Source organism: Peromyscus californicus, unplaced genomic scaffold (genome assembly GCF_007827085.1).
Source record: "Peromyscus californicus insignis strain IS unplaced genomic scaffold, ASM782708v3 Scaffold_4__1_contigs__length_199733344, whole genome shotgun sequence".
Lineage (NCBI taxonomy): Eukaryota > Metazoa > Chordata > Mammalia > Rodentia > Cricetidae > Peromyscus > Peromyscus californicus.
The window spans coordinates 54,854,159-54,870,405 of NW_026294562.1; the positions used below are offsets into that span (position 1 = coordinate 54,854,159).

At 50.2% G+C, this 16,247-nt stretch overlaps 1 protein-coding gene and 1 non-coding gene across 3 annotated transcripts; both read left to right on the top strand.

Annotated features, from left to right (window-relative positions):
- Nucleotides 1-7,301: 7,301 nt before the first annotated feature.
- Cdc42ep2 (CDC42 effector protein 2) lies at nt 7,302-16,247 on the top strand. Of its 2 annotated transcripts, none has more exons than XM_052712822.1 (2): nt 7,302-7,420; nt 14,808-16,247. In XM_052712822.1, exon 2 carries the CDS (start codon nt 15,107-15,109, stop codon nt 15,749-15,751), a length of 645 nt encoding a protein of 214 aa, XP_052568782.1. In that variant the 5' UTR covers nt 7,302-7,420; nt 14,808-15,106; the 3' UTR covers nt 15,752-16,247. The 2 variants fall into 2 exon arrangements, with proteins under 2 accessions (XP_052568782.1, XP_052568783.1); XM_052712823.1 differs by lacking the exon at nt 7,302-7,420 and adding an exon at nt 7,669-7,693.
- Nucleotides 11,175-11,279, top strand: LOC128095771 (U6 spliceosomal RNA). The gene has a single exon (XR_008213376.1). It is a non-coding gene; the product is annotated as a U6 spliceosomal RNA (small nuclear RNA).

Below are 16,247 nucleotides of genomic sequence, written 5' to 3' on the forward strand. Positions count from 1 at the left end.
TGAGTATTGGGATTATAAGTGTACCCAACACAGGAAGTGCCCCTGCTTTCCCCTGTTGCTCTTACTCTCGGGCTCTTCGCTTAGGGTAGCAGAGCTGGCCACCAGCATCTCTACTCTTGTTTGGAACCCTCACAGGCCCAGGAAGTTCCCAAGCTTGTGTTTCCTGTTAACACCATTTCCATCCTCCCCTGACCCATTGCTATGGCTCAGACTGGCCAAGTACAAGCCTCAAGCCCACTTTGAGAGTTTGAGGTGTGGGGTCAATCCCACTGGAGACTGCAAAGTTGGGAAGCAGCCTCCAGAACAAGTGACGGGTCCTGTGCTCTAGAAAAGAGCCCATCACTTCCCCGCCTTTGCTCTCTGCTGTGCTAAATTAACAACTCAGGGAGGAAAGGGTTCATTTCAGCTCACACTTCCAGGTCACCGTCTATCGCTGAGGGAGGGAAGTCGGGAGGAACTCAAGAAGCCACAGAGGAATCCAACCAGCTAGCTTTTCCATACAACCCAGTCCCACCTGCTGAGGGACAGTGCCACCAAACAGAGTCACAACAGTCTCTGACAGACATGGTTACAGACCAGTCTGATCTGAGCAATTCCTGAGTTGATATTTCCTCTTACAGGAATTCTAGGTTGCATCAAGTTGACAAAAAAAAAAAAAAAAAAAAAAAAAAAAAAAATAGCCAGTGCACCCTCTTCCTGCCCCCTTCTGTGCCTTGCTGTGTTGTGTAACTCACCTCACGGTCATACTCTGTATGTGCCAAGTCCTCTTGGTCTTAGTCTCCCCAGGCTTCCTCCTGGTCCTCATGGAATGTCCCTCCTTTTCTCTGTCTAGCAAACTCCAACTCACCTGTCCCCCTTTCCTTAAAGCCTTGCTAACCCTCTTCTTTGTGTCTCTACCCCTGGCAGCAAATCCATATCTGTTTTTTCCTCAGTAGCTTGATGCTGTCTTGAGGACTTTGGCACATCACATCCATGCTGCTTTTAGAATTGCTGTTCTTTCACCTTGGGTGATTTGTTGCAGAGGTTCGCCCAGCTTGTCCACTGTGTCTTCCCGAGTACAGTAGGTCCCCAGGTAAAGATCACATGAAAAAATAGCTTTATGGGCCGGGCATGGTGGCCCATACCTTTATCAGCACTCTGGAGGCAGAGGCAAGCAAATCTCTGTGAGTTTGAGACCAGAGCCTGGTCTACACAGAGTTGCAGGACAGCCAGGGCTATGTAGAGAGACCCTGTCTCAAAATACAAACAAACAAACAAAATGTCTCTTTAGGATGGTATGTTGGTAAACACCTGTGATACCACCACTCAGAGACAGAGGAGGGAGGTTTCAGAGTTTGAGAGCAGCCTGAGATGGGGAAAGCTTTTCATGATAATGACAAGGGACCTAGGAAGTCCTAGGCATAGGAAGTCCTGAAGGCAGGCTCTGCTCATCCTGTAATTTGGGGCCAGGATACTCCCAAAGGCTTCTGGGAGGAAGTGCCTGAGCTGTTCCTGCTAGGACAGGACTGTCACCACTCTGGAAAACCCCATGGCACTGGGCTAGAGGCCAAAACTCAAACCTAAAGGAAAGTCCCCCTACCACCCAATTCCCAAGGAGGGCTCCAGAGTAGAGGCCACCATCTGGGGGTGACTCCGTGGATGACTGCTCATCTGGAACCCCAGCCTTGGATGGTCAAGTTCTCCAAAAGGGGGTGAAAAGGGAGGAGAGGAGGGCAGGGCTTGGCAAGAGTCCTGGGGAGGAAGGAAACACAAAACAATCAAGGAAAAGAATCCAGCCAAGGCCTGGGGTGGGCTCAGGTCACAGGAACCGCAGGCTGTGCTGAGCTGGGACTCAAGGTTTCCCAGGGCTGAACAGAGCTCCTTCACCACTCCCAGACGCCCTGTGACCCAGGAAGGGAGCTCACATACCTCATGAGACCTCCATCATCCCTTCCCAGTGCCTTCTCTCGATGCCCCCAAGATGACCATCCCTGTCATCTCCGTCATCCCACCTACCTCTCAGGGCCCTGTATTCCCAAGGCGTGCAGAGCTGGCTGCAGCCCAGTGGAGAGGAGCGGGACTCCATGTTGGTCTCTTCCTTCTGGCCAGCCTTGGGGGATGGGGGGCTTCTGGCGGTATTCTCCAGGGCCCATCAGGTCAGGGCCCAGGATGAGGGCAATTTCCAGGAAGAAGTGGTAAGGAGGGAAGGAAGGGTTGAGTCAGTCTCTATGTGCTCATCTCCGTGGGGGAGGGAGCTGTGGGGCTGGACCTAGTGGGCCCATCCCAGGTCAGGGAAGTGTGGGCTGAGACGAAAGTGAACCCCTTCTTCTAGTGTACCCATCAGGGCCTGAAGGGGTCCTGCCTCTCAGCCACCACAGTGCCCAAGAACCATTCCAATGGACACATTCCATATCCCAATTGGTGTGTCCAGCATGAACACAGGATCCGGACTGGGAGCTGTAGACACCTACCTGAGTGTCTCTGACAGAAGTGCAAGCCACCTAGACTGTCCCCAAAGACTTAGGCTACTCTAGCCTCCACCGCTACACACACCTAGGTCTTTACATGTAGCCTAAGGAGTTGTGTAAAAAGCCAGTTTAGTAACTGAAATCTTTTTATTTATTTATTATTTACTTTTGTTTTGAGACAAGGCTATCACTATGTATACCTGGTTGGTCTGGAATGCAATATGTGGCCCAGGTTAGTCTAGAAATTAGGGCAATCCTCCTGTCTCAACCTTTTGTGTGCTGGAACTACAGGCACATACCACAATGCCCAAGTAGAAATTCCATTCTATAAATGGTTAACTGTGAGACTCCAAATGGCAACGCCAGGTATGTACGCTCAATCTCACCCCCTGGGAGTCTCCTCAGGGACCCTGTGTCTCTAGTCTGTTCATAAATGCAGGAAGCTATGCAGAGAAACCCTGTCTCGAAAAACAAACAAAAAAAAAAAAATAGAATGCTCATGGTCTTAGCTAGTAATATCTTGGCAATGGATTAAAAAATAAATAAATAAATGCAGGAACAGCTAAGCTGTCCTGCTCAAGCCCTTGCACAGGCAGAACCCAGGGCCAGGACATCCTGGGTGCAGACCAGGTCATTGTCTCACTCAAGATAACAGCAAGAGCCAAGGAGCCATCCCAGCAGCATGGACAGCCTGCGCCGAACGATTTTCCCATCTAGGGTTGCTGAAAACCATTCCCAGAGCACAGGAGGCAGCTTCAGTCTGCTCTGCTGTAATCTACATACCCCCTCCAGCCCCGCCCCCACCAGCTGCCCCCCTACAGAGACTGCACCAAAGAGCCCGGGCTGCTTGCTGGCTGTGCCGCGCTGTGGGCCAGGCTGAGGGCCGTGCTGAGCTGTGGGCCAGTGGCGCGCTGTGGGGGAGAGCTTATGATTCCCCCAACCCTCTGTTACTTTCTACTTTGTTGCCAGCTCTGGTCCTGGAGGCTGGAACATCTGAGAACATCTGGATGCCAGCTGGCATCTGATGAGGATCCTCATACTGTTTCATACCCTGGCAGGAGGCAGAAGAGAGAGTGGGTGGGTGGGTGGGGAGAGAGGGAGAAAGAAAGTGGGCTTGCATCCTCCAAGCCTTCCATAGTTGGCACTAAACCTTTTTGTGGGCTTAGAGCCCTCTGACCTGAACAGCCCCCAGCAGGCCCCACCTCCCAACACTGTTGCTGTGGGAAGTAAATTTCCAACATATGCCTTTCAGGGGACATATTCAAAGTATAGCCTTCAACCATATGACAGTGTGGTCCAGGTTCCTTTCCAGGACTGTCCTCAGATTTCCTCTAAGCCATCCAGGCCAATCCTGACCTGTCTTGGGTCACTAAGCAAGGAGTACAGTCACCTGAAGATTAAATCCTGCCAAGTATGGTGGCACACACCTTCAATGCCAGCACTCGAGAGGCAGAGGCAGGTGGATCTCTGTGAGTCTGAGGCCAGCCTGGTCTATGTAGAGCATTCCAAGCCAGTCAGGGTTACATAGTAAGACACTGTCTCAAAAAATAAAAACAAAACAAAAAAACAGCAAAAAAAATATCTAAAACTTCCTTTTCATTCATTTCCAAATGACAGCTGAAACAAGTTAGCACAAGCTTGGTGCCTTAGAAGCATACAAACCGGGCTGGCGGGACAGCTCCGGGGTTAAAGTGCACGCTGCTGGTGTCATCCAGGCATGGTCCCCGGAGCCCATGTCAAGCAGTTCACAAGTACCTGTAACAAGGCCTTCTGGGTGCCTTGAAGGCCATCTGCACACATCCCCACAGAGAGGCAGACACATACACATAATTTAAAACGATGACACCACACAATTCATCACCATGTCGTATAGGTTAGAAGTCTCATGAAGTTACAGTCAAGGTGTTAGTTAGCACAGATGTTCCGGAAGCTCCAGGAGAGAGTGCTCATCCTTATCTTCTCCAGCTATTGGAGCATTCAGAGTTCCTTGGCTTGTGGGCCCTTCTTTCACCTCTAAGAATAACCCCATAGTATCTTTCTGGTTTGCCCTTTCCTTCCCTTCATTTAAAAAAATATGTATTTATGTGTGTAGAGGTCAGAAGAAAACCTGTGGGAATGGGTTCTCTCCTTCTACCACAAGAGTTCTGGAGCTCACACCTCGGTCATCAGGCTTGGGGATAATGTACTTTAGTTCATAGAGTGCATGTGTGACGCCCTGGGTTCTGTCCTCAGCGCTGAATAAACAGGGTGGATGGTGCAAGTCTGTGATCCCAGCACTCAGAAGGTGGAGGCAGGAGGATCAGAAGCTGGACCATTTCATTATTACCCCACCCCTTTTTGTTGTTTTTGACACACAGGGTCTCACTATGTAGCCCAGGCTGGCCTGTAATTCACTGTAGACTAGGCTGGCCTTAGACTTGAAACAATTCCTCTGCCTCTGCTTTCCCAGCTCTCTAGCACTGGGATGACAGGCATGTGCTGCCAGGCTAGCTTGTGGGCTTCTTTTGTCTTTTCTGGTTTTAAGGACCCCTGTAATCAAACTTGGCCCATTCAGGTGATTGAGGACATTGAAAAATAATTACACTGATTTTTGTGGAGGTAGGGGACATGCATGTGTGCCATGGTTGTATGTGGAGGTCAGAGAACAACATTTAAAAGTTAGTTCTCTCCTTCTTCCACCATGAAAGCCCCAGAAATCAAACTCAGGTTGTGAGGCATGACAACAAGCACCCTTAGCTACTAAGACCTCATTCATAATGACCTTTTAATTTTGGACTTGAATTAACTATTTGTTGGAGGAGAATAACCTTGAAGTCCTCCTGCCTCCACTTTCTGAGTGCTGGGATTACAGGTTGACACCATCACACCCTGTTTATGCAGTGCTGAGGACAGAACCCAGGGCCTCACACATGCTATTTAAGCACTCTGTGAACTGAAGTATATGCCTAGCCCGGGATAATCTCTGTTTTAAACCGGGCGGTGGTGGCGCACACCTTTAATCCCAGCACTTGGGAGGCAGAGACAGGTGGTCTCTGTGAGTTCGAGGCTAGCCTGGTCTACAGAGTGAGTTCCAGGAAAGGCGCAAAGCTACACAGAGAAACCCTGTCTTGAAAAACCAAAAAAAAAAAAAAAAAAAAAAAATCTCTGTTTTAAAGTCTTAAAGTAACTGAGCAGGGCATGGTGGTTTACATTTATAGTCCCAGCTCTTTGGGAAGTTGAGGAAGTACTGCTTGAGCTCAGGAGTTCTGCTTATCATAATTCCCTGGGTAACTGAAATCCTCCCTTCCCACATAATAAGCAATCATAGGTTCCAGAGGTTAAAATGCCACCGTACCTGGCTCAATGTAATTTTATTGTTGTTGCTGGGTTTCTGTTTGTTTTGTTTCAATTTTTTTGTTCATTTGTTTTGAGACAGGGTCTGTCTACATAGCCTTGGCTGTCCTGGAACTCACTATGTTGACCAGGTTGGCCTCGAACTCACAGAAATTGACCTACCTCTACCTTCAATGTAATTTTTTTTTTTTTGAGACAGGGTTTCTTTGTGTAGCTTTGGCTGACCTAGAACTCACTCTGTAGTCCAGGCTGGCCTCGAACTCACAGAGATCCACCTGCCTCTGCCTCCCAAGTGCTGGGATTAAAGGCGTGCGCCACCACTGCCCGGCGTGATTTTTTTTTTTTTTTAAGAAATAAAGAATGTCCTCTGCATGTGTGTGAGTGTGAGGGCATGTGAGTGTATGTGTGTGTGTGCGCGCGCGTGTGCGTGCGTGCGTGCGTGCGTGTGCGTACACACACACACACACACATACATGCATGTGTGACTGGGTATTAAACAAAGGGACTAACATACAGGGAAACTCACTGAGCTCCTCAGAGCTGTATTTCCTTGCCCAGAACATGCACATCTGTAGGGACACATGACTCATAGTCCTTCCCATTCTCCCCTCCCTCCGGGACTTGGCTGAAACATACCCTCACCCCAGCATCCTTCCCTCCTATACACACACCCCCTTTCTACATTTGCTACCTGGAAGCCAAGCATTCTGGCTCCTCTCCTCCCAGAATTGTCCACCTCTTCTTTTGCCTCACTCCTCTTAGCTCTTATCCACCTGGAAGGGTATCATCCTGTGCCTGGGACCTTGAATTTCTTGAATCTCAATCCCTCAGCTTCGCCAACCACAAGCAGACCCTCAACGAAGTTACTCCACGTACAAATTGGAGCGATGACAGGGTTCCCTCGGTCTATCTCAGCAACCTGAGGACTCTGCCTTCAATAATTGTTTCTGATACTGTGTGACTGTATGAATGAACGAATCTCTGTAGGAGTCCAGACCACCTCGGAAACCACCTAGCAGGACAGCACACAGGCATGCCCAGTCTCTGTCTTTCTCGGTTTTTCTCTGTGTTTCTGTTTTTCTCTGCACCGCCCCCCCCCCCCCCAGGACTCTTTCTCTCTCCCCCTTTCCGTCACTCTCTCTCCTAGGTTAGGTCAAATTCTTCAAAGTACTCCTAAGTTTGTAAGGCGCCTGCAAAATCCAATTCTTTCCGGTACAGTCACAGAATACACTGGTGCGGACGACTCCCAGGTCCCAGTCCTTCTGGCAAGGAAACCCATCCAAGGACGCTCAGAGATTTCTCAAGAATTCGCTCTTCCGGTCTTTGCTGGCCCAGTGCTTCTAGCCTAACGTTTTGACTCCAACATGCACAGCTGGCGTCCTGGAATCCACCACTGCTACAGAGCTGCTGGAGGCTGAGGCTCTGGAATCTCGCAGCGGAGTCTTTGCAGAAAGGAGAACCTGGGCGGTGCCGCGGTGGGCGGGGATGTGTGGGAGGGGGCTGGAGAGGAGCGGCCCGGGATTGGCTCCGAGCGCCGGGGGCGGGGCTTAGGGCCTGAGGTCCGCACTGTAAGTTCCCAGGCCCTCCCTGGTGCTCTATCCCAGCCGCGCAGCTCTGCGGCTTTGCCCGCGCTCCTCAAGGTGAGTTTGGGCTGGGGTTTTTCAGGCCTCTGGTGGCTCCTTGGAGAGTCCCATCCAGGGTTTGCTCGGTTCTGGCCCAGATCAGGCTCCTTACCAGGCGCTTGGGTCCCCGCCCCCCTACCCATGACCTCCCACAGCTCGCAGGGCTCTGCGCTGTCAGTCTCGCAGCTCCTGGCTGTAGGCAATGTTCAATGCTGGAGCCCTGGAACCAGGGAGCATCCTCTCCTCAGCCCGTGTCCCCGCCTGGCATGGAGGCCGTATTTTTAGCGGATGGTGAGGTGTCCTCCTATCTTTAGCTGCAATGTTACTGAAACGGATCTGGGCCGCGCTGGGCAGCGCTTGGCTGGGGAACTGGAGGGGTCAGCGCGGGAACGATAACCAGGGCTGAGCAGCCGGACTCGCGGGAAGGCGGGGGCCTGCACGTCCGAAACCTGGCGGTGTGCCAAGCCGACACTGGGACCTCGCCCAGGCGGGGAAGCTCAGGCAAGGCCCCTCCCAGAGCTCAGGAACCGGGACAAGGTCCCTAATCGTCGCAATTCTACCCTCACCGTGGTCTGATTGTGCGACTCAGAGAAAAGGACCCTATGAGTGATGCACCTCGGGTACTGGAGCGCGCAGCTCCTCGGTGGGCGTCAGCCTATAGCCAGTGTGCTTGGTGGGACCCTAGAACGCTGGGTGATAGCGGGGGGCACGCGCGCCACCTAGCGACCACGGGTCTTAGCGCTTCTCTGCACTGGGACCCAGGGAGACCGCTGCAGGAGATCCAGATTCTGAGGTGGCTGTCAGGGCTGGCAAGAGGAGACCCACGCCTGGGGGCTGAGCAGGGTCCGGTTTTTGTTCTTGTTGCAACCAGGGAGAGCCGAAGGGTTTGAGAAAGGCCCTGCAGATATTTGCTGAATATCCTTTGATAGTGACTGTGGACTCATCTATTTATGCAGAGCCTCTAGTTTCCAGTATAGCAATGGGTCAGCCCATTTTAAAGATGGGGAAGGTGAGTCCAGTCTCAGAGATGAAAGATGCATTGCCCAAGGTCACAGAGTCCCAGGTGGAACTGATTTCAAACTATTCCTTTTGGGCTGCCAAGATGTCTCAGCAGAAGTCGCTTGCTGAGCAAGCTTGGAGATGAGTTTCATCCCCGAAACATGTAAAGATGGAAGGAAAGAACCGACTCCACAAAGCTGTCCCCTGACCTCCACACACATGCCATAGTACATACGAGCTTGTGCGCGAGCTTGCATGTACATGTGCCAACACACACAAATCATGCTTATACTCACACAATAACAATAAAGAAAACTTTTTTTTTTTTTTTTTTGGTTTTTCGAGACAGGGTTTCTCTGTGTAGCTTTGTGCCTTTTCCTGGAACTCACTTGGTAGCCCAGGCTGGCCTCGAACTCACAGAGATCCGCCTGGCTCTGCCTCCCGAGTGCTGGGATTAAAGGCGTGCGCCACCACCGCCCGGCCAAAGAAAACTTTTAAATTTTTTGTTTGTTTGGTTTTTACAGGCAGTTTTTTTTAGTTCTTAGAGGCAGGAAGATTTCTAAGTTCGACTGGCCTGGTCTACAGAGTGAGTACCAGTTACACGGAGAAATCCTGTCCAAAAAACCAGGAAACAGAAAACAAACAAAAAACCTTTTTAGTAAGCATTTAAGAGATGGGGCAAAAATCACACCCAGAGCTGGGCAAGGTAGCACACTTTTTTCCCCTGTTGGTTTTTTGAGACTTGAATGTTTGACAGGGTCTCACTGTGTAGCCCTGGCTGTCCTAGAACACTCTATGCAAACCAAGCTGGCCTCTGCCTCTGCCTCCCAAGTGCTAGGATTAAAGACATTCATCATCATGCCCGGCCAGGTGGCACACTTTTAATCCAAACATTTGGGAGGTGGAAGCAGGCGGATCTCTATGAGTTTGACGCCAGCCTGGTCTACATAGTGAGACCCTGTGACCAAAAAGAAGTAGGAGGAAGAGGAGGAGGAGGAGGAGGAGAGGAAGAAGAGGAGGAGGAGGAGGAGGAGGAGGAGAAGAAGAAGAAGAAGAAGAAGAAGAAGAAGAAGAAGAAGAAGAAGAAGAAGAAGAAGAAGAAGAAGAAGAAGAAAACATTAGTTTTGCAGTGTGTATGGAGGGAGGGGAAGGTCCATGAACATCCAGAGTGAGCAGGGCTAAATATTCTCCATGAGCAGAAGGGATCTGCCTCCAGGAAGTCATTTTCTCTGAGGGAGGCCCAGGGTTGCTGTCCAGGGCAACCCGCAGAGCTGGGATGGCTCCCATCTGCTCCTCCCATTGTTGGAGGAAGCTCCTGGCAGCCTTCCTCTAATCGGAGCTCCTTAGAGCTCTGAACACTTCCAAGTTGGGGAAGTGGCAGCCAAGGGAATATGACTACACAAAGGAAGCCCGGAGACTTGCTGACTTCTCTCCTGCTCCCCATCCATATCACCACTGGTGTGGTCCACTGCCTTGAAGCCACATGGCCAGCCTTGGTACCAGTGCCTGTCCTTGCTAGATGGATGACCTTGATAAAGTTCCTTAATAACTCTGACTATCCACTCTGACTATCAAGGACAGTGAGGGCACCCACCACAGCGTGGCTTAGAGAGTTAGTGTGTAAGGAACCCCATGGCAGGCTGGAGCCTCCGGTCCTGTGGTTGCTAGATCTATTTAGGGTTTCTGGTTGTTATTCCCAGCTTTCTCTTGGGTGGTTGATGCTGGCCCCGCCCTTCCCTTTAGCCTCTGTTCCCCTCACATCTGGATTTGGGTGGGTACATCTGGCTCAGGGTGAGACAGCTGTCAGGGACGCCCAGTTTGCTGTGGAAACACCCAAGCTGTCTTGGAGCTCTAGTGTGATGGAGTGGGGGGGGGGGGGAGGACCTGGCCCAGGCTCTCGGCAGATCTCACCAATCAGCCCAACTCTCCCTCAGTGGACAGGAAGCAAGAGTTACTCCAGTGCTTCACAGCAGCAAACTGGACAGATTAGATGTTGTCAGCAGACCTTGTGTTAGGTGTGGTGGTCACGGGATAAATCAGTGATGGGATTCTAAGACTCAGAGTGTGTCTTCTTCCGACAGCTCTAGAATTAGCTGGAATCTACCACAAGAGTCATTCCTGTTTCCTGTTGGCTGCAGGTGCTCTGGAGACTAGAGATGTCAGTCTCCATGGTTCAGCATGACTGGCCTAGGGTGTCCGGCCTTGGGGTGGGGTTTCCTGAGCAAGGGCCTGTGCTGGGATGGGGGCAGTTAGGACTCTGCCCTGCCTGCATCCTGCTGCCTCCTTCCTGCCCTTCCTGACCACCCTTTGCCTACCCAGGATAGAGACTGAGGCAGAGGAAATGGTGGATGCCTCTTGCTCAGGTATGGGCTGGCCTAGAGGAGGCTTGGTGGAGGAAGATGGGCTCCTGCGACTTCAATCCTGGCCCTGCCCCAGGCTGCGTTGTGAGCATGGACATGTTTCTCTGTCGTTTGTACTGGATTCTGCATGTGGAGTCAAAGGAGCTTGCAGGGGACTAACCCCCACCAAGGGACTGGAGGGTATACCTGCTCCGATTCTGCTTCCTTTTTTGTTAAACCAGCATGACACCTGTTCACGGTGCATTTTTTTTCACCTTAAAAATATTTTTTCCCCCCGACTACATAAACACCACATGCTTATTAAGAAACTGATGGCTGGAGTGTAACTCAGTTGTTTAGATTTTTATTTATTTGTTTTGTGTTTTTAGACAGTGCCTCAAAAAAGAAAACTGCATTTATATAAAACTGAACAAGTGCTCACTGTAACAGCACACATACTAAATCAGAACAATACAGAGATGGTTAGTGCGGCCCCTGTACAAGGATGGCACTCAATTTGTGGAGCACCCCACATATATATGGTGATGTTTTGTGTATGACTTAACAAATAAAGCTTGCCTGAAGATCAGAGGGCAAAGCCAGTCACTAGTTAGCCATAGAGGCCGGGGAGTTGGTGGCGCACACCTTTAATCCCAGCACTTAGGAGGCAGAGACAGACAGATCTGAGTTCAAAGCCACCCTGGACTATACAAGATTGATCCAGTCTAAAAGAGAAACAAAGCCAGGCAGTGGTGGCACACACCTTTGATTCCAGCACTAGGCAGGTGGAGACAGGAAGTGATATGGCTGGGCAGAGAGGGATATAAGGTGGGAGGCGACAGGAGCTCAGAGCTCTTTCAGGCTGAGGATTTGGCAGAGGTAAGAACTCTAGTGGCTGGCTGCTCTGCTTCTCTGATCTTTAAACATTTACCCTGATATCTGGCTCTGGGTTTTTATTAAGACAAATTAGGATTCGTGCCATATATATATTCTTGTTCTTTGAGACAGGGTTTCTCTGTGTAGCCCTGACTGTCCTGAAATTCTCTCTCTCTCTTTTTTTTTTTTTAAGATTTCTTATTTTATATATATAAGTGCATTGCCTATATATGTTTGTGTGTTCCTTTATGCATGATACCTGTGGAAGCCAGGAGAGAGCATCAGATCCCATGGAACTGGAGTTACATATGGTTATGAGCTGCCATGTGAATGCTGGGAACTGAACTCAAGTTCCCTGGAAGAACAGTAAATGCTCTTCACCACTAAGCCATCTCTTCAGTGCCCTCCCCCATAGCCTCTTTTTTTTTTTTTTTTTTAAGAATTTGGGCATGGTGGCACTCATCTTTAGTTCCAACACCCAGAAGACAGATACAGACAAATCTCTGAGTTCCAGGCCAGTCAAAGTGAGACTCAGTCCCCCTAAAAAAGGTCTAAATAGGAGAGGAAAAGTCAGCCTGAAATTATACCATCACCAGCGTTTAGGCCAATACCCCTTCACACACCTGTATATTATACATGTGTGCCAATGGGGCAAAGTGTTAGAGATCACCTGCTGGGGACATCTTTCCTTCCAAAGCAGTGACCACACACCACCTTTCTTTCGGCCGTTAGGACAACCTTCCTGATTCTTTCTCATTTCTCATGTTAAGATAGGATCCTATGCAGGCTGGCATATATGGAGTGTGGATGGCAGGAGCATTGGTAGGCAATGCTTTTAATAAATGGCACCCTCTCGGGGCTGGACAGATGACCCAGTGATTAAAACACTTGTCACTTTTGCAGAGGTTGGGTTCTCAGCACCCACATGGTGGCTTACAACCAAAGGTAACTCCAGCTCCAGGGCAGTTGCTGTTCTCTTCTGACCTCCGTAGACACCAGCAGCCATGCACATGGTGCACTTACATATTTGTAGTCAAAACACTTATACATAAATCTAAAAGAAAAATGGCATCCCTTTGACCATGCTTCCACATTTTGCTTGCCTCTCTCTGTAGTGTCTTGTGGAAATACAAACTGTTTGATATTTCCCATTTGTTTCACTTTGTTTCTCCTGCTAGGCATGCGCTCTGCCAGGAGCTATATGGCAGCCCCGAGAGTTTTAATGTTCCAATGGGGATCATAGGAGGGTTGTGATAACATGTTTGCAAAGCTCTCAGAAGAATGCTTACCCCAAAAATGTATTGTATGCCCTGCTCCATCTCTCTCAGTGCTGGAGCTGGGAGAAGGGGCAGGGGGCAGGGAGGAGGGGCTGGGAGGAAGGTCAGACTCAGCCTCTGCTCCTGACCTGAGGGAGGAGGAAAGGGAAACCTCCAAGTGGGAAGTGTTGGGTCCAGTGTGAGGCCCTGGCCATTCAGCATTGTTGGCTGGACACCTGTGTTTCCCGCATTGTACCAGGCCTCAGTTGAGCAGGGAGCTGAGACCAATGGTGAGACTCACATACAATGGGACACTTTCTTTGTGGCAGAACATAGTTGATGGAGGTCAGGGATGAGAGTGAGTACCCAGACAGAGCAGTAAGCAGAGCCAGGGATCAGGGGCTGGAGTTTGTAGGTGTCTAAGGACCTACCATTAAGATTCAGGGGCTGGAGTTTGTAGGTGTCTAAGGACCTACCATTCGAAAAACAAAAAAAAAAAAAAAACAAAAAAAAAAAGATTCTGGACTTCTATTCCCCCTCAAGAGACGTGGGGAGAGGTGTTATAGTTTACACTTTTAATCCCAGTACTTGGAAGGCAAAGGTAGGTGGATCTCTGAGTTCCAGATCAGCCTAGTCTACACGGTAAGCTCTAGGTTAATCAAGGCTACTTAGTGAAACTGTTTGAAAAGAAAAAACAAAAAAAGAGGGGGTAGTGGTGACCCAAGTCTTTAATCTCAGCTCTCAGGAGGCAGAAACAGTTGAATCTCTGAATTAGAGGCCAGTTTGGTCTATAGAGAAGGTTCCAGGACAGTCAGGGCTACACAGGGGACCCTGTCTTGAAAAACAAAACAAAACAACTCAGATCTCCCCCCACCCACCCATGTAGACCAGGCTGGCCTCAAAGTCACAGAGATCTACTTGCCTCTGCCTTCCTTGTGCTAAGATTAAAGTTGTGATTCCCCAAGCCCCACATGAGTTGACTTTTTAGTTATTTTTATTATTTTTGTGTGTTTATGATTTTGGGCACATGCCACAGCCTGCATGAAGAGACCAGAGAACAACTTTCAGGACTCAGTTTTCTCCTCCTGTGGTTCTGCAGATCAAATTCAGGGCTACAGGCTTGTCAGCAAGTGCTTTTACCCATCAAGCCATCATCTCCCCTGCCCCTGCCCCTTCATTTATTCTTCTCCAGTGTGTGTGTGTGTGTGTGTGTGTGTGTGTGTGTTTCAAGACAGCATTTCTCTTTGTGTAGCCCTGGCTGTCCTGGAACTCACTCCGTAGACCAGGCTGGCTTCAACCTCAGAGATCCACCTGCCTCTGCCTCCCGAGTGCTGGGATTAAAAGTGGGTGCCACTACCCCCAGGCTATTTTTCTCCATTTTTTTTTTTTTTTGGTTTTTCAAGACAGGGTTTCTCTGTGTAGCTTTGCGCCTTTCCTGGAACTCACTTGGTAGCCCAGGCTGGCCTCGAACTCACAGAGATCCGCCTGGCTCTGCCTCCCGAGTGCTGGGATTAAAGGCGTGCGCCACCACCGCCCGGCCTTTTCTCCATTTTTTGAGACAGGGCTTTATGTATCTGAGGCTGACTTCATAGTCAGAAATTGGTGGGTAGCCAAGGCTAACCTTGTACTCCTGATCTTCTTGTCTCTCTCTGCCTTTTAAGTGCTGAGGATACTGGCTGCACCACCATGCATGCATTTAGGGAGTGCTGGGACTGAACCAGGGATTCCTGCATGCTGGGCAATCACTATAACTGAGCTACACCCTCAACTCTCTGTTGTGTATTGTTTTGAGGCAGGGCCTCATGTAGCCTAGGCTGGCCTTGAACTCCTGATCCTGTGTCTCCTGAATGTTGGAATTATTGGCATGCACCTCACCTCAACAGTTGCTTTGTTTATTGTCTTCCTGCCCCTTATTTATGTGTTCTTTCATTTCAGCTTCTCAACCTTGGACTAAGGAAAGAATCTTGGAACAAGAACAAAACCCATCACTGCCGAGATCTCACCTTTCTGCCTCCAGTTCTCCAAAAGGACTTTCATCCATTTGAGAAGAAAGTGGGGTGTATTCACACATCCTGTCTTCATTGGGCCACCTTTGATCACATCTACCCTCTAATCTTTAGTTTTTGGCAAGTGTGGACATCTGAACAGCGCCCTCTGGAGCCAGTGTTTTGAGCTGAGGGTGTTGGGAGGGTACTGAGGACTGAGCTACTGAGGGGCTGTGTGCTAAAGTCACCATGTCCACCAAGGTCCCCATTTATCTGAAACGTGGCAGCCGCAAAGGCAAGAAAGAGAAACTTAGGGACCTGCTGTCCTCAGACATGATTAGCCCACCACTTGGGGACTTCCGTCACACTATTCACATTGGCAGCGGTGGTGGTGATGACATGTTTGGGGACATCTCCTTCCTGCAGGGCAAGTTCCACCTCCTTCCAGGAACAGCAGTGGAGGAGGCTGAGGAGGATGGCAGCTTCGACCTTCCCTTCCAGTTCACTCGTACTGCCACAGTGTGTGGGCGAGAGCTCCCTGATGGGCTGTCACCTCTGCTCAAAAACGCCATCTCCCTTCCTGTCATTGGTGGTCCCCAGGCCCTCACCCTGCCCACAGCCCAGGCTCCGCCTAAGCCCCCTCGTTTGCACCTGGAGTCACCACAGCCTTCTCCAAAGTCCTCCCCACAGGAGGCAGGAAATGTGGACATCTGGAGGATTCCAGAGGCTGGCTCGCCCCACAATGGGATGAGCCCAGAACCAGAGGCTGAGGAGCCTTTCCTGTCCCATGCCAGCTCCCTGCTGTCTCTGCACGTGGACCTGGGGCCTTCTATCCTGGATGACGTCCTCCAGATCATGGATCAGGACCTGGGCCGTGTGCAGATCCCCACATAGGACCCTTGGCTGACCAGACAGGTCACCCAGGCTGTGGTGATGCCTGGAGACATCTGTGGACATAGCCCTGATCTAGGAGTCAGGATGCCAGGTCCCACCTATGGGTGCTGGCCTGTGACTGTCATTTTGAGCCTTTCTTTCCTTCCCTCCTCCCAATGGACAGAGTGCATCTTTGCTGTCTTCTCACAACATCCACAGGGACCCATGCAAAAGTTGCCCCAGACACTCCTGAGCCTCTTAGGTCGTCTGGACCCTCACTTCCAATTGTCCCCTCTCCCTTAGGTCCCTTCCAGGGAAGACTCTGCTGAAATGGACTCCACCCCCTTTCCAACTACCCTCCACCTCAACATCATTGGATACCCTTCCCATCTGTCTTTGTGTCCTGATCTGGGAGCATGTCATCCATGACCAGACATGTTATGCCTTGTGTCCTGTCCCATCCCTTCTTCACATGACCAGGGGATTCTGGTTGCAATAAAACATGCTGCTGCTGGTG

Coding starts and splice junctions, on each gene's coding strand:
- Cdc42ep2 (XM_052712822.1), top strand. CDS start 15,107: ATGTCCACCAAGGTCCCCATTTATCTGAAACGTGGCAGCCGCAAAGGC.